The 24,168-nt window shown below is 34.9% G+C and overlaps 1 protein-coding gene across 1 annotated transcript; it reads right to left on the bottom strand.

The window, feature by feature from the left end:
• Nucleotides 1-11,463: 11,463 nt before the first annotated feature.
• Nucleotides 11,464-17,820, bottom strand: LOC140178704 (uncharacterized). The gene is made up of 6 exons (XM_072215933.1): nt 17,340-17,820; nt 16,876-16,939; nt 16,655-16,765; nt 16,456-16,515; nt 16,176-16,283; nt 11,464-11,694 (listed from the first exon to the last, which is right to left on the bottom strand). The coding sequence occupies exons 1-6, from the start codon at nt 17,453-17,455 to the stop codon at nt 11,464-11,466; spliced, it is 690 nt and encodes a 229-aa protein (XP_072072034.1). The 5' UTR covers nt 17,456-17,820.
• Nucleotides 17,821-24,168: the final 6,348 nt, after the last annotated feature.

Raw genomic sequence — 24,168 nt, 5'->3', positions numbered from 1 at the left:
TCTCTTAATCTCCTTTATGCCTTGTCCGTATATCGCGTTCGGCTTAGCAGTTTATCTTTTCGTTGTCGAAATGTGAGTGATACGTCTTTGCGATTTTATTTCTACTCTTTTCAGGCTTCTTGATTAATACTCCTTTCGAAATTACCTATATTTATATATTAAAAATCCACCTGAGAGTCGTACCACCGTAATATCATTGACTTATGACTCGAGCATAAGGATTTGAATATTAGGGTGTTACATTATGGTATCAGAGCAGTTCGTCCTCGTGAGCCTGAGGGAGGGAACTGCTTATGCTTCAATGCATACTCTGAGTCTGTGCCTGTGCTAGTTAGGGTATCTAACCGATACATCTAGCATGAAGTCCATGAGTGTACCTTTGGTACTTTGAAGCACTATACTTCCGATATTGAGACTGATCAACTTAATATCGATTGTTTAGTGTGTATAGGAACCAGATGGCGCCTCGTGGACCCGATCGTAGACGTGAAAGAGATCGTACTAATACACAGGAACCGAAAATTAACCCGAATAACCCGGTAAACCTTATGGTGGCGTTGGAGAATATGGCTGCGGCTATGCAGGCCACTGCAGAGGCTCTTGGGCAACAGATAAACAATAATGGCAATGGCGGAAGGGAAGCTCAGGGCCCGATGACACTGGCAACTTTCTTAAAGGTTAATCCACCTAAGTTCAAGGGAACCACCAATCCGACTGAAGCTGATACTTGGTTTCAGGCCATGGAGCGAGCACTGCAAGCACAGTTGGTGCCTGAAGAGCAGTGTGTTGAATTTGCTACCTATCTGCTCACGGGGGAAGCATCGCATTGGTGGCAAAGGGCTCGACGTCTCCTGCAACAGGGGAATGATCTTATCACTTGGGATGCCTTCCAGGTGGAATTCTATAAGAAGTACTTTCCGAATTCTGCCAGGACAGCCAAGGAATTGGAGTTACTGCAGCTGAAGCAAGGTGCTATGTCCATATCTGAGTATACAGACAAATTTGAGGAGCTATTCAGGTTTTCCCGCATGTGTCAAGGAGCTCCGGGAGACTTCGAGGAATGGAAATGCATTAAGTATGAAGGAGGGCTCCGGAGCGACATCTTAAGTTCAGTGGGACCAATGGAGATCCGAACTTTTTCAGAGTTAGAGAATAAGAGCAGAATTGCTGAAAAGTGTGTGAAAAGGAGGGTTGCAGAGAAAGGAAGTCATAGAAAGCACAACCAAGGATTCGCACCAAGGGGTCGAGAGTTTAAGGAGAAAGGATACGTACAACACTTTCCCCAAGGACAGACTAACTTTGCGACGAGTGAGGAGTCCCAAAGGAATGGTAAGGGAAAACGGGCAGCGGCTGCTTCTGATGTTTTGAGCTGTCAGAGATGTGGGAGTCATCACCCAAATGGGCCGTGCCGATTGGGGTTAGGTATATGTTACAAGTGCGGGTTACCAGGGCATGTATCAAGAAATTGCCAACAAGGAGAGAGTCAGGATGCGGGCCGATTGCGACAGTAAGATTGAGGTAATTGCAATAATCAGGCTTAAAGGATAGTGCATGATTTTATAATACCGCCTGTACAATAAAACTGGGAATGTTGAGTTTAATATTAGATTGAGAAGCAAACCGGATGGTCCGAGTAAGGATTTGCCTTAATACAAATGGATAAATGCCTGAGATGTAAATGATTTTCTGTTGAGAATGATGCGTTGTGTTTGTTATGTAGTTGGTTGATTTCTGGATTTTTGGTGAAATGGATTGAACCCGTGACTTTTAGTTCCTTTGATTTAAATAGATAAAGAATGGTCCTAAATGATGGATTTGGAAACGTTGATTTGAAATGTCAGTCATGCTAGGTTGTGGTTGAGTACTTGAGGAAGTAAGTGATAGAGCTCGTACTAGACGAGAGATCAGAATAAAGCAGCAGAAGCTTGCGGAAGTAGTAATACAGGATAGCTACGAATAGGAGCTGTGAAAGTTTACTATAATATCTTAAGTTCGAATACTAGAAGGGGTAAATGGGTTACTGCAAGTAATGATCCCCAATAGTTGGAATTGATTGCAGCTGCGAGCTTTGATGGTTCTAAAGCGGATGAGGAAATTATCATTGATGCATAATTGGATTTAGATGATGAGAGAGTGCAAGTTGTCGTGTTTGAGAGATGAGTACCATGATGTTTGGTCATAGTGACCTTGGGATTAGATTGAGATTCATAATGATTGGTTTTGAAATACGAATGTGAAAACCATTAAATTGAAATGTTAATGCGGTACTGAGATTGGTTTGAGGGAACCCGTGACGGGTGGTAAACTCCAATTTTTGGGGAGGTACTGTTGAAAATTATTCCCAAAAAAAAAAATTGAAAGAGCATTGGTTATGGTTTTGAGGATGATTTTTTATATGAGTAACTTTAACAAAAGAGATGTGTCTCGAATGCTTTTATAGATTATTAAAGGAAAGTGGATTCTTATGATTTTGTTAAATTGTTATTTCAAACTCATTTGCTTTCTAGAAATGAAAGGGTTTCTGATTGATGAGTCAGAGACTTTATAACAGCACATCATGTAGAAATTCAAGGATTTGAGAATAAGAATGTAAGTTTAGAGGTTATGCTTGGAGTTGAGCTATGATTAGTGGTAATTGGCTTGGTAGAGAGAGAGGATAGTGATGGAGTATCATTAAGGTGTGATGATGATCTTTGATTGATTATAGTGATGTGGGACGATGGCTGTGATTAACGACGATGGAAATATTATTGATGACATGATTTGAGATTTAATAGGGTGAGTTGATGAGACGATAAAAGTAAGGAACGAGACTATTGGTCGGCATTGGACAAATGATCGAGAACCTCGAATATTGAGAAATCAGAGCGCGGCAACGGAAGCGCGCAGAATAAAAGGACCTTGGGACTGTTATGCGTTGGATATAGAGGCAGACTATGCTCGCGTACTCGCAGTGATGGATGGAATTTTCGAGGGTGAAAATTTCTGTTAGGGGGGTAGAATGTAATACCCGGTCTAACCGAAATTGATTAAATAATAAGTTAAATGGGAGCGAATATGATTGGAAGATTCGGCAATTGGAATTTGATCATCTAAATATGATATTTAGATTCAGTGAATTTTTCCGAGTCGGAAAATATAGTTTTCTGTGCAAAAGCGCGCAGTGAAATTTTGACCGGCAGTACCGGCTGAGATCTGTCTGGTACTACAGCTGAGGAAATTGATTATGGGTAAATAAGATTAAGAAATGAGGAATTATAATTGGGGAAGGTAGAAATATTTAAAGTGCAATTTAGAGTACTAATCTTAAAGGTTTTGGCCCAAAATTGGGCCAATGGGCAAAAATAAGTGAACCGGGCCTAAGTGGGCCCAAGACCCAACATATATAAACACTAGTTGTAAGCATTTCAGCTCATTTTGCCCTAAAGAAGGGGTGTTGGGCGCTGATTTGAGAAGAGAGAAGAGAAGAGAGAAAACCTAACTCTCTTTGATCTTCAAACCACCATAACTTGAGCTACGGAGCTCCGATTGACGAGCCGTTTGCGGCCACGCGTCGCTCTTCTCATCCTCTACAATTCTATCTAAGTTTTGTGGTGACTATTCCATTCATCTCTGCCCAGTTTTCGAAATTCCCCACTGTTACACGTTTTTGGGTAGTTAGTGTTGAAATCTTGTGATTTTGGGTGTTTAGGGATACTCCAACATGGATTCCAAGTGGGTTTTATCCCTACTTCATATGGGCTGAGGTAAGAAGTGCTCAAACCCTTGCGATTTGTCATTTTTATGAGCCCTAGGTTGATGTATGTATGTGATATTGGTTATGTTAGTGTATTTGATGATCTTGGTGCACAATTGGGAGATTGGTATTGCTTGAGGAGCTTTGATGAGGCTTGGAGCTAAGGTTGGTGAAGACTTCCAAAGAAGAGGCTCAATTGGTTTGGCTATAAGAGGTACGGTTTAAGTTTCATTTAAGTACCGTGTGTTGTGATGAGAATTCCTAGGCTAAATGCCCCTAGGATTAAGTTTGGATTTGCGTAAGTGGTTGGTGCTAATATGCATAGTTGGTATGTAATGTGAATTAATGATTTGGGTTGAGAATTGTGTGGTCTTGTATGCTTGGTGTATTGAGAATTTGATGTACTGGTTAATGAGTATTAATTTGTGGTTTATGCATTTAAATTGTGAAAATTGGGCCGGAGGCCGTGAATTTTGGGCCGGGGGCCAGAAAGAGGTAAGAAAGGTAAGTCGATGTGTGCATTGTATGATGGCACAAGTGATTGGATGAATTTCAGATAATGAATATATGAATGATTAGGTTGGTTATTAAATAATAAGGTTTGAGGAGTTGAAGTGTGGAATTTGGTAATTTTGGGTGAAATTATGTAGATGAGGTATGTTTGATTTGGTTGAGATATATTATGTGATCATATACGTGATTATGATTATTGATGCCTTGATGGTATGATGATGCATTAGAGATATGTATGTTGTGATATATGCTTGAGGAATGATTAAGGTTGATTTGTGGGTGAAACCATGTGATAGTGAGTATGATGTTGATTAGGTATAATGATGGTTGATTGGAAATGGTATTATTGGAAATTGGGAGGAGGAAGGATGTACGACATGATATTATGTTTATCCCTTAGCCATTTGATTGAGAAGTGTTTAAATGGTTGGATGTGGTTTTGGGAATTTTGGTAAAGTGTCAATGTATGAGTTGAGGATGGCTTGATGTTGATTTTGATACATTTTTATTGATTTCAAAAAGGGTTGAAATTGGCATGTTTTGGTTGATTTTGAAAATAGTTGAAAATGGCTTGTTTCGAAAATGGCACTTTGTGGTTTTGTATGAAACATGGTTTTTGGGCATACTTTGACGGGACATAACCTGGACTACGGATCTCTGTTTTCTGCCAAATCTGTTTAGAAATGAAATTGGATCCGGGATGTCCATGCCGTTCGAAGAACGGGTGAAAAACGATTTAAAATGAGAGAGTTATGTCCGTCAGAAGATTGGGGGTTAGATCTGTAAATTCTGCAGCTTTTAACTTGGAAAATTTTTAACAGAACGACCCTACGCGCGTAGGCGCACCTAGCGCGTGCGCGCCGTTCTTCGAGAAAGCACCATCCACACGTACGCGTGGTGTGCGCGAGCGCGTCGATGCGCTGCACCAAATGCCCAGCCATTTTCCAGAGAGTTGTGCCAGAGTTGTACCAGTTTTGTGCCTGGGGCGCAAGAGCACCCACGCGTACGCGTGGCTGACGCTTGCGTGTCGATTTGCTATTTTTCAACCCGCGCGTCCGCGCGTATGACGCTTGCGCGTCGATGAGTTGTTGGTCATCCACGCGTGCGTGTGGAGTGCGCGTACGCGTGGCCCTGTTTTCATGCCAAAGTTGATTTTTGAGTTTTTAAAGCCAAATCTCATACTTCTAAGCCTCCGATCTCACCCCTTATGTATTAAATCATTATGGTATGCCTAGCAATGAGGAAGGAGCTAGGGGATGTGGTAACTTGCGAGTGAAGCAAGGGAAAAGGTTATGATCAATGATGATCAGATATGATTATATGAGATATGGAGGATGACGGTGGAAGTACCGTGTATGCCATGAGCCGAAAGGCTATAATTATTGATAAATGGCCGGTTCTTGATTGAACCATGGGCCGGATGGCTGAGTTATTGTCGGGTTACGGCAAAGCCATTATTGTTTATGGCTGAGTATAAATGCATATATGATTAATGAATGAATGTGTTAAATGGATAATAATGAAAAAGGTTGAAATGTGATGTGTGACCCCGGGTAGTAGGCAGTGGCGTTGTCCACTTGCTCCGGGTATGAGACGGGAAAGGATGTTTATGATAAATGAGTTTAATTATGGAGTTTTGAATAAATGTGTATTTGTGATACCTGGGTAGTAGTAAGGGTTGTGGTTCGTCCCACTTGCTCCAGGTTAATGTTTGAGATTTGATAACAATGAGGATTTATAATATGAATTGAGATTGAATGAATATATGTTTGAGATACCTGGGCAGTAGCAAGGGTTGTGGTTCGTCCCGCTTGCTCCGGGTCAATGCTTAAGATACCTGGGTAGTAGCAAGGGTTGTGGTTCGTCCCACTTGCTCCAGGTCAGAGATGGTGATGCCTGGGTAGTAGCGGCAGTAGTGGTGAATCCACTCGCTCCAGGTTGAGCTTTTAAACACCCGCCTGGGTAGTAGCCGCAGTAGTGGTTATTCCACTGGCTCTGGGTTAAGCGGGTAGTAGCAAGTGGGTTGTAGCTCAAACCTACTTGCTCCGCAAAGGGTGTTTCGGTCCAATAGTTAGTTACCAGGACATGTCGGGTTGGCTATATAACCGACAGATGATATCATCAGCCATAGGGCAGGCATTCATCATTTGCATATGTTTGAATTGTTTGGGTTTGCCATTTGTTTTGGATTTCTACATCATATATGCCATGTTATCTGACTATATGCTACTTGTTCTACTTGTACCATATTTGTGTATTACTTGCCTGTATTGCTTGTGTTTGTACAATTGAGAGGCCCCTCATGCTGGTGTCGGTGGGTGTGAGGGCTGTTCTTGATGGGATGAATTGATGATGCGATTGCATGATGATGGTGATTATTGAATGAGATAATTTGAGCCCCTGGGAAGACGCAGTGATGTGGTTTCACTGGCTCCAGGTGAGAGTATGATGTATTGATACAAAATTGCTGAGGCAGAACAACTGGTGATGGTTTTGCTTATAATTTTGAGTCTGATTCGTGGAAGAGTCAGCGAGTTGGGAAACATGTGTAACAGGAACTAGATTTAGTATCCCCTTACGACAGTTGCCTATTCATGGATTAGCGAGAACCTAGGATGAATAATTGGCGAAGAAGTTTAGGATGCTTAGTGAGTTTTTATTGCAGTGCATTGTATTTATTTGGCACTTTTACCGTACTGGGAACCCATGGGCCCGGGGTTCTCATTCCGTATATATCTCTTGTTTTTCAGATACAGGTCCAGGTGCTCAGAAGTGAGTTGTGGGTCGTCTGAGAGACGGCGAAGATCTTTATTTCCTCTACTTTGTGTTTTGATTAGAATCTCTCCACCTTTGTTTTGGAAAGATTATATTATGTATTGAACTCTTTGAATTTGCCTATAGAGGCTCTCATGTTTCCTTCGGGAGAGATTAGGATATACTGTTGTCAACTACTTTCATACTGTACCCTAGCCGGCCTAAACTTCGCGGGGCGCGACTAGTGGATATTTACTTATGCTATAAATATCTATCTGTTATCTATCTCTTAATCTCCTTTATGCCTTGTCCGTATATCGCGTTCGGCTTAGCAGTTTATCTTTTCGTTATCGAAATGTGAGTGATACGTCTTTGCGATTTTATTTCTACTCTTTTCAGGCTTCTTGATTAATACTCCTTTCGAAATTACCTATATTTATATATTAAAAATCCACCTGAGAGTCGTACCACCGTAATATCATTGACTTATGACTCGAGCATAAGGATTTGAATATTAGGGTGTTACACAGTCTTCATTGGAGCTTGATCATTATTTGTATCCCGGATAAAGGTGATGAATCAGGGCCAATCATACTTCATCTAGATTCTTTGAGTCTTCACTCTAGCAGATCACTATTTGATAACATCAAAAGGTTAGGATGAAGTAGCACTTGATTTATTATATACCATATATGTGACATATCTACTTCATTTGTGCTCTGGTTATTAGTTCTTAAACATATCACAGCTTTCATATCTTGTGACTTCACCACCATCCTATGTTACAAGTAGGTGTTTTTCTTATGCTCTTGTAACTTGTAAGCATATATATATATTTTTTGTTAAATCATGTTAATTTTTTTTATACGGAGAATCAAGTGTCACAAAATGGTCCTCTGACCTTGTATCTTAATGACATGATACAAGTTTGAAAATTTAAAACATATGCAGATTTTACAGTTGAATGAAAGGATTGAAATAATGAATAGTTATTAATTATTATAAGGCTTGTAATGTTGTTGTATTTAATGGCGCCACTGAACATGGTTTGTCCAAAATAGTTGTCATGTTGTTCCAAGTCATTAGCAATTAAGAACCCTAAGATTCCAAACACAATACTTTTAATAAATAAATTTTCTCACATTCGTGTTCTATGGATTTGAGTACCTCTCTCTCTCTATAAATTTGACACCACTCTATACAAATGGCCAAAACCTCTTCTGTGTGCTGATGCAGCAGCTGGCATAGGAAAGTGCCTTTCACAATAGAGAAAGAGAAAATTAAACACCTCATCTATCTCATCATGCACATTTTGTACTTGATGAATTGCCACAACCACCTTTTTGAGTTTTTCTTCTTTCTTTTGAAAATAACACTGCTTTTTCCTCTTATTAGCACTTTGATCTCACTCAGAACATAAAGAAAAGGGTTGTTACTTGCTAAAAAACTTAAAGCAGAAAAGTAATACAAGAAAATGCTTGGCAATATAGGACCAAGGTGGAACTTGGCAATATAGGACCAAGGTGGAAGCACAGCATGAAGACATTTGGGAATGAGTAATTATCTTTTTAGATATTTTTAATATTTTTTTTTTGAAAGACAAATTACTAAGCTATGTTTCATTAGTTTTTACACTAATTTATCTTTCTATATATTACTAATTTCCTTTACTTTATCGGTTAATATAAATTATTCATAACCTATATATTTTATTTCCGTAAATAACGATGATATATACAGAGAAAAAAATGTGTTTCTATTTTCTTATTAAAAAACAGAGAAGGTGAGTGCAATATATATACAATTTATGTAAAATCTACTACTCATTAAATCTTTTAAAATCTATGAGATTTCTAATGACTAACAGAATTATGATGACTCACTATTTTTAGAATAATATATGAGAATAGAAACATGTGATGAAAAATAGTAGTAGAAAGGAAGGAAATGCTGATTATGTTTTTTGAGTTTGTTTTTGGTTATATGAAGATAGTCGATTTAATATGCCCCCACAAGCTGAAGATGATATAGGTTAAGAATTTTCAACTTGAAAAGATTAGCATGAAACGATTGAGTGGAGGAAGATTTGATAAGGATGTCGGTCAATTGTTGAGAAGAAGGAACTGAAAGTAATTTCATCACACCCGCTTGAACTTTTTGTCAAACAAAATGACAATCGACCTTTAGATGTTTGAGAAGGACCTGCATTGCAACATTGTAGTGAGTTTGAGAAGGAGAAGCCATGATCTAACTAAGCTGCTGGGTTTGCAAATTGTTTGTTTCTCATCAGAAATTCCAACTTATCACTAAGACAATAATCAAATAAAGATAATTGGATAATGAGATCAAGGCATAATTACAGTACTAAGAACAAGCAAATAACAGAATGCCTCGTTGATTTTATGATTCCAAGAGATATTCCAGATCTTGATTCCTTCATTTGTTATGGTAAAAGTAATAATCTGTTGGCCAGATTTTTTCTTGGATATACCAGATTGCTAATTCATATCACAAGACAATGTTAAACCCATATATTTGAATAAAGATTTTTTCTTATATACAAGTCAATTGGAAATTTGATATTTGTACTTGTTTGAATTAAAAATCACTATAAAGATCATTTTTTTCTTGATATTTAATAAAAAGATAAATTAAAACTCCTATTTATAGACTGATAATTTACAAATAACAAAATAATTTGTTAAGATTAGCTCTGCTAATAACTAAAAATTCTATCTGAAATAGCATTTTCCTCATTGATTATATATGCATATAGTTTCTGTGAGCAGTTGAGCACCTAAATTTGGTTCCATTGAAACAATTTAAATCATAGTTCATTTAAACAAGAATAAGATATTCAATTAAGAAACTTTGCTTGGCTAGCTTAAAGGGGTTTGGCATGATCTTCAGCCACCATAAACTCATTTATTGATGGCCAAGTTAACCCTTATATTGACCACCTTCAAGCACCAACACTACTGAATGTTTCTAATGTTTGTGAAATCAAATTTAGTTTCAATTTAAATTTAAATGTCTCAAAAGTGATACAAAATAGCTTACTGAAAACAAATTATTGCTTTATAACTATACTGTGTCGAAACTATGATTTTAATTATTAAGGAAACTATATGGTATTAAAGAAATCCTCACAAAAGATATGGTGGGAAATAGGTAAATAAAACAATGTTGCCTTCATCTATATTATTTGTATGACCCTCAAAATGATGAAGTGGTTTCATGAAGGAGGAGAAAATCATGATGATCATAGGAAAACTAACATGGCTTTATATCTACAGAAAGTGATCATATAAATTAGTAGACTTTCACATTCCATTGCTCTGCCTTCTTCAATTGCCTCTTGTATTTAGTTCAATCAATGCCTACAACACAAATAACACACCATGATCAATCAAGTTTTTTCTCTTGATAAAACCCAAGTTAAAGTGACAAAGTGGATTCATGTTTGTTACCAACTCTGGCAGCAAGTGAAACCATGATGTCATCAATTCCTTTTTCCATGCCTTTGAGTCCACACATGTATACAAAAGTGTTGTCTTTCTTAAGTAATGAAACTTTGCATAAGAAGGATGACAAAGAAGGAAATGAATGAATCTAAAGGAAAGAAACCTGGTAGAGAGGTTTAGGGAATCCATAAAAGTCATGAATGGTGTCATTCTTCTCAATAATGTTGACAGATGGAACACGAGTGTCCCAATGAGCAGAGATGATGAGAATGGCAGAGGGGGTCTGAGGGTAGATGTTCTTCCATGATTTGAGCACCTTTCTTATCTCAATTGAATCATCAATGGCCAACATGGGTGATCCATGAGATATATAGAAAGTTTCCTTCAAACTCAAAGCCATGATTGATGATGGCTCTCTTCTTCTTTCTTCTTTGTTGGATGGTTGGTTAGATGATGCAAGGTTCAACTTATAATGATGAGAGAATCTTCAGAAAACTTTTCGACGTGTTAAGATTCTTAGACGTGTTAAATCAGCTCAAATCCCTTCCTACTCTAGCAGTAATCTACTAATTCAATATACAAACAACAAACACAATCTATTTACACAGCAAAGGAAAAAGCTATGATCCTATCAAATTAATTCATGCAATTTAATTAAGTCCTAACTAATCAAAAAGTGAACCACAGTGAGGAAGAAACTTACAGTAGGATCCGTTGAAATGAAGAGTTCAACACTGAGAGATTTTAAAATCTGTAGTTCTGTACCTTTTCATCTTTCCTGAAACTGGGTTATGCAATGGTTCAAAATTTGAGCACATCCAAAACTAAGGGTTTGGTTTGAAGAAAACAGAAGAAAACTCAGAAGTTGTTTGACAGAATACAACAGAACAAAATAGAAGAAAGTCAGATGCGACGGCAGAAAAAAACTCAGGAGAAAACTCAGAACTCTATTTCGGAAGGAGATTTAATCAGTCTCGTTGATGCTCTCCAAGAACTCTAATCTCTCTCAGTTTCTCGTCTTGCACGGCGGCGGCGGCGTCTTGCGCGGCGGCGGTATGTTGTGCGGCGGCGGACGCAGGTTGCGGCAGCGAGGGGAAGAGGAAGATATTGAGATTTCCAATAAGGGAAGAGGAAGAGAGAGAGACAGCGATTGAAAATTCTAGCAGAAATTGATAAAGAGAGAAACCCTAGCAGACCTCTCTTCTCCAAATGCCTTTGAATCTGAAACTAAAAAAAAAGGGAAAAAGTATAAATAACAAAAGTTAAAGGGATTAAAATCTATTTAATAAATTTTTCAAAAAAAAAATGGGGTACATTTTGTAATTATTTTTATGATGGTTAATGATAAACCTATAAAAATGTAGGAGCAAGGAATCCATGGCCGTATAATGAAGCTTTCCCTTTCCCTTGTGATTAGCCGCTGCCCCAGTGGACTCCATTTCAAAAGAGCTAACAAAGTATCGGTGCAAGTGTGCAATCAGGTATCTAATATTCTATTATAAATTTATAATTTATCTTTTAATTAGTTATTATTTATTATTCATTATAATAATTATTTTTAGATATTATGTTTTAAACCTTTTTTTATATATTTAAATTTTAAAATTATATCTCTTTAAAATTAAAATATTTAAATTTAAATTTAAATCTAACAAAACAAAATCAAATTTTAACTAAACTAAAATTAAATAGGGTAAAGTATACTTTTTGTCCTTAAAGTTTGATAAAAGTTTCAAAAATACCCTTAAATTTTATTTTGTTTCAATTTTGTCCCAAAAGTTTTCGATTTGCATCAAATATACCCTTGACGGCTAATTTTTCAAAAAATTTAAGACCAATTCAACAATAATTTATAAGAACAACCCTCAACACAAGCAAATCAAGTATAATTTTTATGCGTTATTGTTAGATTAGTCTTAAATTTTTTGAATGCAAATCGAAAACTTTTGGAATAAAATTGAAATAAAATAAAACTTAGGAGTATTTTTGAAACTTTTACCAAACATCAAAGATAAAAAATATACTTTACCCATTAAAATAAATTCTTTTCGGTTTTAAGATGGGTATATATAATTTTTTCAGTTCTAATTAATAAGAATAATGAACATAATCATTTTTGGATGAGTTTTGAATGTGTTAAAAAATTATTTAGTGTGTAATTTTATAATTTTAGATGTGTTATAAAATTATTTATATTAAAAAAATATAAATATAGATTATTTGAACGAATTTTTTGTGTTAAAAAATTATTTTGTTAAAAAAATATAAGCACAAATTAAATAATTTTTGGATGTGTATCAAAAATATTTTATGTATTGTCTTATTATTTTGGATGTGTACCAAAAGTATTTTATGTGGTATCTTATTATTTTAGATGTGTTATGAACATATGTAAAATAATAAAAAACTACCACAAAAATAATCACACGAGAAAAAAAGAAAAAATAATGTTTAAACATAAACATATGAAACTAAGATATAATTGGATACGAAAGAGAAGAGGTGATATTATTTAGTTAATAAGTTAATTTTGTTATTTGTTATTTTAGATGTGTCGTAAACATATTTAAAATATTATATCAAATTTCTACAACATATCTAAAATAATATAACTGTGTAAAATCTGAATTATAACGTATCTGAAATTGAAGTCATATATATATATATATATATATATATATATATATATATATATATATATATATATATATATATATATAATTAAACTAGATTTATTAGAATAGAACAAAAATAAAGATGTCAAAAGAAAATGTTAAAAAAGATACTAGAGTAAAAGAAAATATGAATTACTCAAATATTTTGATTTTTTTTATTTTAGATTTACTCAAACAAATTAAAATATAAATTATTTTATTTGTAGCAACTCTATTATTAAAATTAAATAGGATGAACCTAGTTATTATTAAATAAATAAATTATTATATTTTTTTAAACATAATTAAAGATGTTGATTCTTATATTCCTTAACATATTACTATATTAGGATAAAAAAAATACAAAATTAGTAGTCACATAAATAATAATAATAATAATAATAATAATAATAATAATAATAATAATAATAATAATAATAATAATAATGAAATATTAGGTATAAAATCAAGCAAGTGTTTTCTTATGTGCTGTTTTTCTTTTTCCAGGCAGTTTAATTTTTTCTACTTTTACCACAAGAACATTACTTTGACTGTCCATTCCAACTGAGCTCCGAGAGGGCCAGCCAAACATACCTTGATGCAGCGGTACCACTTCACATTCATCTTAACTTCTTCATTGTTTCCTTTGGTTAAGGCCAAGACATGTAATGTTTACTCAGAATTGTGTGCTGGCCTTTGCACACAGCTTTGCAATTTTGATATATATTCTAAATTTCGCTTCGAGATATTTGTGGTTCTTTCTGTTATGTCTTCTCATACCAACCTCTTCAGCTGGGAAAACAGGTAAGCAATGTGGAGTTGATAGAGGGAGATACAATTGTCATGGGGTCTGATGGTCTTTTTGACTATGAAATTGTTTCAACCATTGCTACGAACAGAGATGTTACTGAGGCTGGTATTGTCTTCCTTCTTTCCTTTCTTGTTGATTGATCCATTTGGAGGAATTTAGAAACCACCATTTGAGCTTCGCTAACCTGAAATTCATTTTGTTGCTAGCAAAGGCATTAGCTAACTTGGCAAGAATTCATGCCATGGATTCAAATTTTTATTCTTCCTATTCATTGGAGGCCAGGTCTAAGGTAAAGAAAAAGTTACTGCTTCCGTTTTGAAATGATGGTCAATTTCAACAAAGTAATATATTGAAAAATTAATATACTCAGATTGTCCAAGTATATTAATTTTTCAATGTACTACTTTGTTAAAATTGACAGTTTTTTTGAATCATGGAAATATTTATGCTTTGCTACGGAGTGTTATGTTGTGCATCATGCATTTAGAGAGTGTTGTATAATGTGATATTCTATATAATTAATTTTCTGTTTCTGATGAGCTACAAATTAAAGAGCCAGTGAGTATACTAACACAGTAGTTGCCAGAATATATGACAATCCTTCTGGTCAAATGTTAATAATACAAATGCATTATCATGAATCCTTAAACTATGGATTTGCTATAAGCGTGGGATAGGGGCTGTATTCAAGGAATAACCTTGTGGTAAAAGGTATAAATATTACAATGAGCTAAACAAAAATAATAAAAATATAATTTTAAGAATTATTTATCAAAATTGGCAAGGTGTACAATATTAATTATTTAATCTTACTCATTCATTATAAAAAAGTAAAAATTCACATGTGAAATTAATTATTAAAAATTGTTAAATGATAAATATATCAAATCACCTAATAATTCTTAAATATCAACTTCACATCAAGAGTGCATTTAATTTTTTACAATTTTTACCTTATAAAGGAAAATATGGATACCCTTATATGAATCACACTAACTCCAATTTCTAATTATTTAAAATTATTTTTTAATTTATAAAATTTATTATTTAATCTCCACCTTCGATTGTAAAAAAAATATCGATACCCCTATATACAACCAAGGATACAAAAAAAAAATCTTCTATTAATCTTTCTCACACTACAAGATTTTATAACCCCCATCGAATGGTTTGTGGAGGTTCTTAAATTTGTGGAGATTTTTAAAAACCTCCACAATCTATTAGGGGGAGGGTGTTGTGTATGTTTAGGTGATATTGAACTTTTATGGCAGTTATTGCTCAATGTTTGTGGCGGTTTGAAACCCCCACAAAAAGACTTTCATTTTAAAAATAATAGCTATTCTGTGGAAGTTTCAAACCTATCAATATAATTTTTAAAAATTAATCTACATTATTATTACACTACTAATCATTTATTATTAAAAAAAATATTTAAGCAAGACATTAAAAATATAAAAAAAATTAAAATAAAAGAAATACTTTAAAGCAAAATATAATACACTACCATCATTTTTCAATCACATTAATTACAACTACAAAATATTAAAAATAACATGATAAAATACAGACTTATGTCCAAACTCTTGAACAATGAACATAACTATAGAATATAACTATAGAAGAGATTATAACTATAGAATATTACTCCATAAAGCTGCATGAGATGACATAACCATCAATAGACAAAAGAACATATCTTCAACCGCAAATAAAGTTAAGAAACTAGAAACACACTATACAAATACCACATGAGAGTCAAATTCCAGAGATAAAAGTCAAAATACTGTCTAAGTTTTTATTTCAGGGGTGTATAGTTCTTAAAATATAACTAATTACCAAAAGAAACGCAGACAAATCGTTAGTTATTCAAGAAAGCTAAACACTACCGTGTTATTTGCTTGCAGTAGAGACTGTCGCTGTACATGCAAATCTTAAAGAATAGAAACCCCAAGATCTTCTATCTCAAACATTGTTCTTCTACTGTCCTCAATACATTTCTTTAATTTTGATTGAAAGAACTCTTGATGATTCTAAATTTCAAATATAGAAGTAATCAATTCATCATGACCTCTTATACTCCATACTCCAAGACTACCTATTCTAGTATAAAGTTTCTATATTCTGATTAGTTTTTTCTTAAGATGTTTCATCCTATTATATATGTGTATTCCTCCCCTGGCAGAAAATGACTTGCATTTCATAAGATAGAATATATATATATATAGCCGACACAAAGCACTTACAGGCCTGATCGCCAAGAAGTCCCTTTCAATTTGAGACTTTTGGTTAATTGTTTCCCAATAAACCGAGCTTCGATGAATCATCTCCCGCTCACTTTCATTCAAAAAAGTCTAAGATCAAAAGAAATACAATAGTTAATAATATAGTTTATAATAGCACAAGGTAATGAAATGTGTAAAAGAAAAATAAATCATAGTCATACACCATGTAACAAGAACAATTTTTACCATGTTAAAAAGATAAAGATCATTACTCAAAAACTAAAATGAAAAGAAAACCTGCCGTGTTATGCAGCTCCTCTTGCCATGGTAGACGGCAGATATAAGGATTCCACTGAGAGTCCTGCATACAGAGAGAGATATTTCAGACATACAAGCAAGCTTCTAGATTTTACCAAGAGCAAAACTCAAAAGTTTGCAAAAGTTCAACAATTCCCAAATTTCAGATGAAACCTTTTACAGGAACATGATAACAATGGTACCTGACCCAATTTCCCCTCAATTAGAAGAAGAACAGCAAGTTTTGCAACATTCGCAACTTCCTCACTGATCAGAGATTTGATCTTAGCAGGGATATTATCTGCTGTTATTTGCTACAAAACCAATTACAAATACTATGTTATCAAGAGTGACTTGTCATTGTGACATATAAAAAGCAAGCCATAACATATAGTTCGAGGAAAGATTAAGAGTGGATGCCTACCACTCTATAAGAAACCTTCAAAATACAATCTCCGGCTTTTATCGCCTTAGAAGCAAACAGAGACCTAGACGCAAGACACGAATTAATAGTTACTAAACCACCATTAATTAATATAATAATATATAATATAAACAGAGAGATGTTCCATCTTCATTATATCATTTTGTGTTATAACTTATGTGGAATATTAACCCATAAACTACGCCTAAATTCACAACCATCCTTACTATTCGATTTCACGAATGATGACAAAGGAAACAATAAGCATGCAGTTAAGAGCTAGAACCTGGTAGGTTTTCATTTCTTACATTACAACATCAATCTTTTTCCAACTAAAGTGGGAGGAAAGTATGAAGCCTTCTTTTTCCAACACATAGAACAATCAAAACCATTGCTACTACTAGCAGTCTAATATGAACAAGGAATTTAATGTTACGGTGTCATGAAAAGTCAATTGTACTCACTCTGACAAACAAGTATCAATTTGTGAACTGAGCCTGTTCAAATATTCAGTAGGGCTACGTTTCATATCCTCTTCCAGTTGATGCAATTCCTGATTTGAAAGAAACTTCCCTAGCATTAGTAATTAGGAATGCACAAATAATATTGCTAGCTAGCTTATAATCATTCACCTTAAATATCTCATACTAGCAATTAGAATTAATCAGGTTCATATATAGATCAAGGATACAGGCAATAATTAACTTCATTATGATGAAATTTTAAACAGCAGTAGCAGTTATATATATCTTTATGTTGGTAGATTGAATAAAATCAATCAATTAATTCAGTCAAATATGAGTCCCCTTTTTTTCAAGTGCTCTTAATACCTCCTTTGCAGCTTTATACTTCTCCCGGGCAATTTCTTCACATCGGACAGTAGCAAGCATAACCTACAAGTTGATCAAGCGATAAAGCTTTAACAGAGATTAGTCCTTGAGAAGAGTTGGACCAACAGCTCGCATAGCAGTTAAAAAACAATTCAAATAAAGCAAGCAGGGGATTTCAATTATCTTCAATTTAAACGTGTTGTAATGACTCTTTAATTTCTGGGAAGAGAGTCCCTATTTTAATGCTGCCAGTTTTTCATCTCGACATGGCATCCCCCCTCTCTTCCTTTCCCTTTTCCCTAGAAAATAAGATTTATTGACCGTTTATGATAAATTTATATATCTTATATTTCCTAATAAAATATTGGCTATCAAACAGGTGGAAGCAAGTAAAAATCTGACATGAAATGAGCACCTACTGCAGTTTTTAAAGTGATTCGTAAGTTGGTGTTCTTGTACCCAGCAGTGAATCTACCTCTGCTTGAGCCTTCCTCATTTTGTCCAGGTTCTGTAGTGAGTTCAATAATCAGTAAGATGGTATTGGCCAAAGAGAAAAATCTGAAGAGAAGCTACGATAACCAAAGATCCAGAATTGTCTTTCACTACTAGGCAATTATATCAACTTTGAGATTAACATGCTTGAGATAAAAGGAAAGTTACCCAAGTAAGAACTGTAGCTGTTGTCTCATGACCAGCAATAAGCATTGTTATTAAATCATCCCTCAACTGTCAAAGTGGAGAGAGAAGTAAGAAGTAAACAAAGCATACTATTAACCATGTAACTTTACTCTCAACTGTATAATATTATATATATTGATAATTGTTAATATATGCTCTTAATTAGTCAAAAAAGCTGGTTGCTGTGTACCTTTATATATAACATCATCTCACCTAACCTCCCCTTTTACCTTAAGCCAGGGATTCCTACAAATTTTCTGTCTTTGCAACTTTCCTTAATTAATGGTCAGTAACTTGCTTGCTTTTTTTTTTTCATGAATTGCATTGCAGCATTAATGGCACACTAACTAAGAATCTAGATATATACTCAAAATGGTGCAATAAATGTTCGGTACAGGGTACTCTTCTTTTTTTGCTGATGATTCAACACTGCTGCTTCACATAGCTGCAACAATCACATACACATTTTGTAACCTCAATTTGGTAAAACACTTTTTTTTAGAAAGTCATACACAACTATATTATTACTAAAACAAAAAAGAGATAGTTGTATCATCACACTATCACCATTAAAGCAAAACATAAACAAACAAAATCACTAGTAACAAAAATGTGTGTATTTATTATGTATATAAATGATGATGCATGCCTTTTGTTGCTGTGTCTTGAGTCTTGCATTCTCTTCCAGCAAATGATCCACTTTAAACTGTAATTCCCTCGTATATGCCTGAAATAATACACAGCAAAACCAAAAAAAAATGAAGACTTGAAGCAAAAAATAAAAGAAAAAATTGTACCTCATGAAAGCTTTGTGAAGTTACTCATCTGCAACAGAACAAAAACAATCAAAGATGATATGACTACAACTTCCATCAAAGCTTTTTTATTTTTTATACAATGATATATTAAAGATCCTAGTTCAGTTCATGGAAACCTTTACAAAGTAGGAACAAATCCTCATCTCAATGACTGGGAACGACATGAGAATTAGTTCCACAAGATTTGATAGCTTCGATCGCACTATCGCAGCTTCAATCGAAGCTTCCAAAGTCTTTCGCTCACTCGCCTTACAGATCTACTCAGCTAGCGCCACCGGGTCTGCACCCAAACCGCTCTCTGAGTGCTTCAAGCCGCTGGAGCAAAAGCAGAATCAGCGGCAGCAACCGCCGTGAAAGACGACGCAGAAGCGGAAGATCTAAAGCATTACTATTCCGAGAGGCGAGAGCTACACGAATTGAGAAGCTCCACGATCACCTCGTCCTCATAACTCCACCGGCGACGCTTTGATGGAGGAGACATGGTGGCAACGGCGGCGAGGAGATGAATGGCAGTGGCTAGAATCGATATTTTAGGGTCCAGACTTTCGTTCTCTCTCTCTCTTAGAACTCTTCTGATTTTTCTGAGTATATACCCATTTTGGTCCTCAAAGAATTTCAGACTAGACACTTTAGTCCCCAACTAAAATTAATTGTTCGATTGGTCCCTAACAATTAATTCGGTCAGTCACTTAAGTCTTTTATTCCATTAATTCTAACGAAGGACAAAATAGTCCCTGACAACTCTAACAGGGGACAAAATGGTCCCTGATCTCCTTTATTCGGAAACAACACTATTATCTTCCAATTTCCATCATATCTCGCATAACACTAACAGTCTAGCATTGTAACTTCAAACTACATAATGCACACTCTATAAATTTAATGTTCGCAAGAAAAAAAATCCTCCACGGGTTGAGTTGCTGATGTGGTTTGTAATTTTAGAAAGATTGAATACTAGAGATAGATTATGTAAGTTTAAGATTATACCAGAAGCAGAATCTTTTTGTGTCTTATGTAAGGATAGATTGAAGACGGTACATCACTTATTTTTTTTATGTGATCGTATATGAAAGTTGTGGGGATCAATCTTGGTGGATTGGAGTGTGATTTGGTTTTGGCCAGGATCAATCTTTTGCTCCCTGTTTGCTGTTTTATGCTAGTTTTTATGTTTTCTTTGTAGTTATTGCTCTGTTTTTGTTACTATTTTCTGGAACTACGCCCACTTTTTTTGGAATTAGATGGAGATGTAATTATCTAAAAAAAAGAAAAAAAAATTCTCAACTTGTTCTCAACCAATTCATACTCAGAAAACTAATGCCTATGTCTCTCAACTAGTTGTCGTCTTCGATGGATCCCATGAATCCAGATAGCAAGTCATTTGTTAAGACTCCGGAAAAGAAGGAATGAAGTACTCGTTGTCTATTTCAAATGAGAATTTGCATATGATGTTGAAGGATAATCTTCTCATGATGTCCTAATGTCCAACAATCTATATTGATTGCCGGAGAGTGGAGAAAGGCGTGCGCTTGGAGTAGTTGTGGAACTTGGTCTTGAGGATGTCGTGGACGTTGTGGGGGTTGGAAATGATGTTATCAAAGATGTGGAAGTGGATGCTTTTGGTGGGTGAAGTGCAGAGGAGGTGGATGTACCAATCACAAAGATTTAGGAAGTGTATGGTCTATGACATGTTGAGGTAGGTGCGACACGTGTGACAATTACACCATGATTTAATTTTGGAGCTAAAGAGGAGGAAGAAAAAGATGTAAAAAAAGACTGTGAAGGTGAAGAAAGAGAGTATGAATGTTAGGGTTATGCGAGATATGATAAAAATTGGGGAACAACAGTGTCGTTTTCGAATATAGGGGTCAGGGATCATTTTGTCCCTTGTTAGAGTTGTCAGAGATCATTTTGTCCCATGTTAGAATTTTTAGGGACCATTTTGTCTTCCATTAGAGTTGACGGAGCCAAGGACCTAAGTGACTAATGAAATTAATTGTTAGGGACCAATCGAGTAATTAATTTTAGTTGGAGACTAAAATGTCTAGTTTGAAATTCTTTGAGGACCAAAATGGGTATATACTCGATTTTTCTTTTGTATGTTCAGTTAAAATTTGTTTGGTTTGGCCTTTTAATAATTAATTGAGTTAAGAGTATTATAATAGTGGGAATTTTTATTATATTATTTAAAATTATCATAAATAAAATATACTATAATAAAATATACTATAGAAGTTTTAATAACTCCTACTAAAAAACCTCCACAAACAAATAAAAATTCTGTAGTGTCAGGTAGCATATCAAACAAAAGAAGGCAATAATAAGGCCAATGGTTAAGAAAAATTCATGGCACATTTGCATGTTCCAAAAACCATTGATATGCTTATCTCTTGAAAACCTTGTTAAGGAAAATGACCGGTTAAAAAGTATAAATCTCAAGAAAAACAAGATAATAATAAGAACTACCTAAAAGGGTTGAAGAGTCAACCACACAATGGATTTGATCATTGAAGAAATGCAAAAAAGACAGAGTGGGAATCTAAAATTTGAAGTCTTTGTGTGTGGTGGGTCCTATAAACTCATTCTCAACACCAAAGAGTTGTTTCAAAGGAGAGAACTTTCCATGAAGTGTTAAGGGCCACCCTTCCAGTCAAATGTTAATAATACAAAGGTAAAGAAACAAATGCATTATCATGAATCCTTAAACTATGGATTTGCTATAAGCGTGGGATAGGGGATGTATTCAAGGAATAACCTTGTGGTAAAAGGTATAAATATTACAATGAGCTAAACAAAAATAATAAAAAATATAATTATAAGAATAGTTTATCAAAATTGGCAGGGTGTACAATACTAAAAAGAATGTACCCCCTAACTGAAGCTAACGCCTGCCTCATAATTATGTAATCCTTCAGGGTTCCACAGGACTTGAAAAGCTAGGCCATGCCGCTGATTGAAGAAGCTCTTTACTAATGATGTTGACAAATAAACTAACCACTGTCTTTACTCTGATTTAATTCTTGGAAAAAGGACTTCCTAGCCTCGTACGTTGACCAGCAGATTGCGGCTGCAAGAGCATGGAACAACATCCTTCGAATCCATTCTCGCATGAGCCCTCTGTATCCATCCTTTTTCACTATTGTTTTTAAAACTTCTGCAATTGAACCATTTTCAAACTTATTGCATCCACAGACACCCTGCACCATAAACCGATATCATGATACTCCCTCCCTTTGGCATATATGATAAAAATACCAACTATGATATTGGTTGTGCAGAAGCTGATAGGGTACATACAAAGGAATAACACATGTATCTATATGCATAACATAAAATTTCTTGCATGCATCTTAGCCTTGAAATGAGAATCAGATGGGTCATAATCAAAGACTAACTATTACTAACATAATCAATGGTAGACTAGCAATTTTTACAGTTTGAGATTAAATACCTGATTAGTAACTCTCTTTCTCTCAACTCATTCCTTGTCCGTTCACTGTGAACTTCTTGACTAAATATATTTTGGACTATTTTCAACTCGATTCACACAAGTACATTAAACTTACACCTCAGAATACGACTCTACCCTTGAGTATATGAATAATTTTGAAGTGCTGGTTTCATAATATCATCTTTTTTTATCAAGTTTATAAAGCATAGTACCAATCATAAATAAAATCCCAGCTCCAACTACCATTTCTTTCTTGATATTTGTTAAATTAAGTTGAGCAGGGTAAGTTATATTTTAAGAAGGGAAAACATGATTTGTACAAAACTGAGCCAACAAGGCAATAGCATATAGATAGATCCAAACTTACAGGCTAAGTGTTGTAGGGTATGTAGTATATACTAGATAGACACTTCAACGCAGCATCAAACTTCCCATGAAACCAACATTACCAAACGATCAATTAAAATGATATTCATAGTTACACTTAAACGGCAGCAAGTCTCTTAGGAGACCACTGGATCCTGGGACCAAGGCCATTTCTGGCCACGTAGATAACCTACTCCCAAGATATGTTTGGTTGGAGGGTAGAGAAGGGTTATGGAGGAAAATGTGTTTCGTTTCTAAGAAAAAGAAATTAAAAAAAAAGGGGGGGTTAATTTTATCTTAATCATCATTTATCGGATAACAAGAATCTAAGCTCAACCCCACCACAAATACATCAGGTTCATTCAAGGCAGCTTGTAATCACATCCTCAAGTTTATAATGTTATTACTCCCTTCACACAGGTTACAGATTCGTGAGAAGAGAGCACACTGTTCACAGGTTAGAACCTCGCACTCAGCATCCTAACACCCCACTAATCGGAACAAACTATTTCTGATAAATAACCCATAAGAGTTGTTCCATTAAATCATAATATGAAATCCAGATCAACAACTTATTCTTCTCCTTGGTTGGTGTCTGCTACAAGGACAACATGACCCATTACCATCACTAATCTATGTTCATGACACTTCATGATTCTACATAGCATTACTAGGTTGCAACTTGTCATAAGCCTAATGCCATCAAAGGTTAGGCTATGCTATCACAAAATTTGCAAACAAACCATCATATTAGTCGTTGAAGTCAACGAGTGACTGACATTAAATTCCTATCCAATGTTAGGAGGCCAATCCAAAGGTCCTGAAGTTGCTACAAGTCGGTCAAGATGTTGAGGGACTAACTTACTCTACTTTCTTTCTTTTCAGTTTTAGATCAGCTTCAAGGACCTCAGCAGAGCTTCTAAAATTCTAGAGTCGAATTTGACATCAGCTGACAATTTCTTCGGTTAATTTGCAAGTATATTTGAATATTTGCAACTTGAACAGCACGAATAGGTAAACACAAAAGCCTAACACTGCAACTATCTACTCTATGATCATAATCCTATTGAGAACAAATAACATTTTAGGCAGATACAAAAGTATAATTAAAAGAAAAACTTACAAGCTTTTACCCACTGAAAAGTGGTGTCTA

Source organism: Arachis hypogaea, chromosome 14 (assembly GCF_003086295.3).
Source record: "Arachis hypogaea cultivar Tifrunner chromosome 14, arahy.Tifrunner.gnm2.J5K5, whole genome shotgun sequence".
NCBI classification, from domain to species: domain Eukaryota; kingdom Viridiplantae; phylum Streptophyta; class Magnoliopsida; order Fabales; family Fabaceae; genus Arachis; species Arachis hypogaea.
Note: the sequence above shows the minus strand (reverse complement) of the source record. Positions and strands in the feature narration are given on the sequence as shown.

What these genes read in the sequence shown, in the direction of transcription:
- LOC140178704 (XM_072215933.1), bottom strand. Translation starts at nt 17,455, where the DNA reads ATGCTAGGGAAGTTTCTTTCAAATCAGGAATTGCATCAACTGGAAGAG. An exon ending in TGAAGGTTTCTTATAGAGTG is followed by an intron (nt 16,766 to 16,875) that starts GTAGGCATCCAC and finishes TTGGTTTTGTAG; the next exon opens with CAAATAACAGCAGATAATAT. An exon ending in TTGAGGGGAAATTGGGTCAG is followed by an intron (nt 16,516 to 16,654) that starts GTACCATTGTTA and finishes CTCTGTATGCAG; the next exon opens with GACTCTCAGTGGAATCCTTA.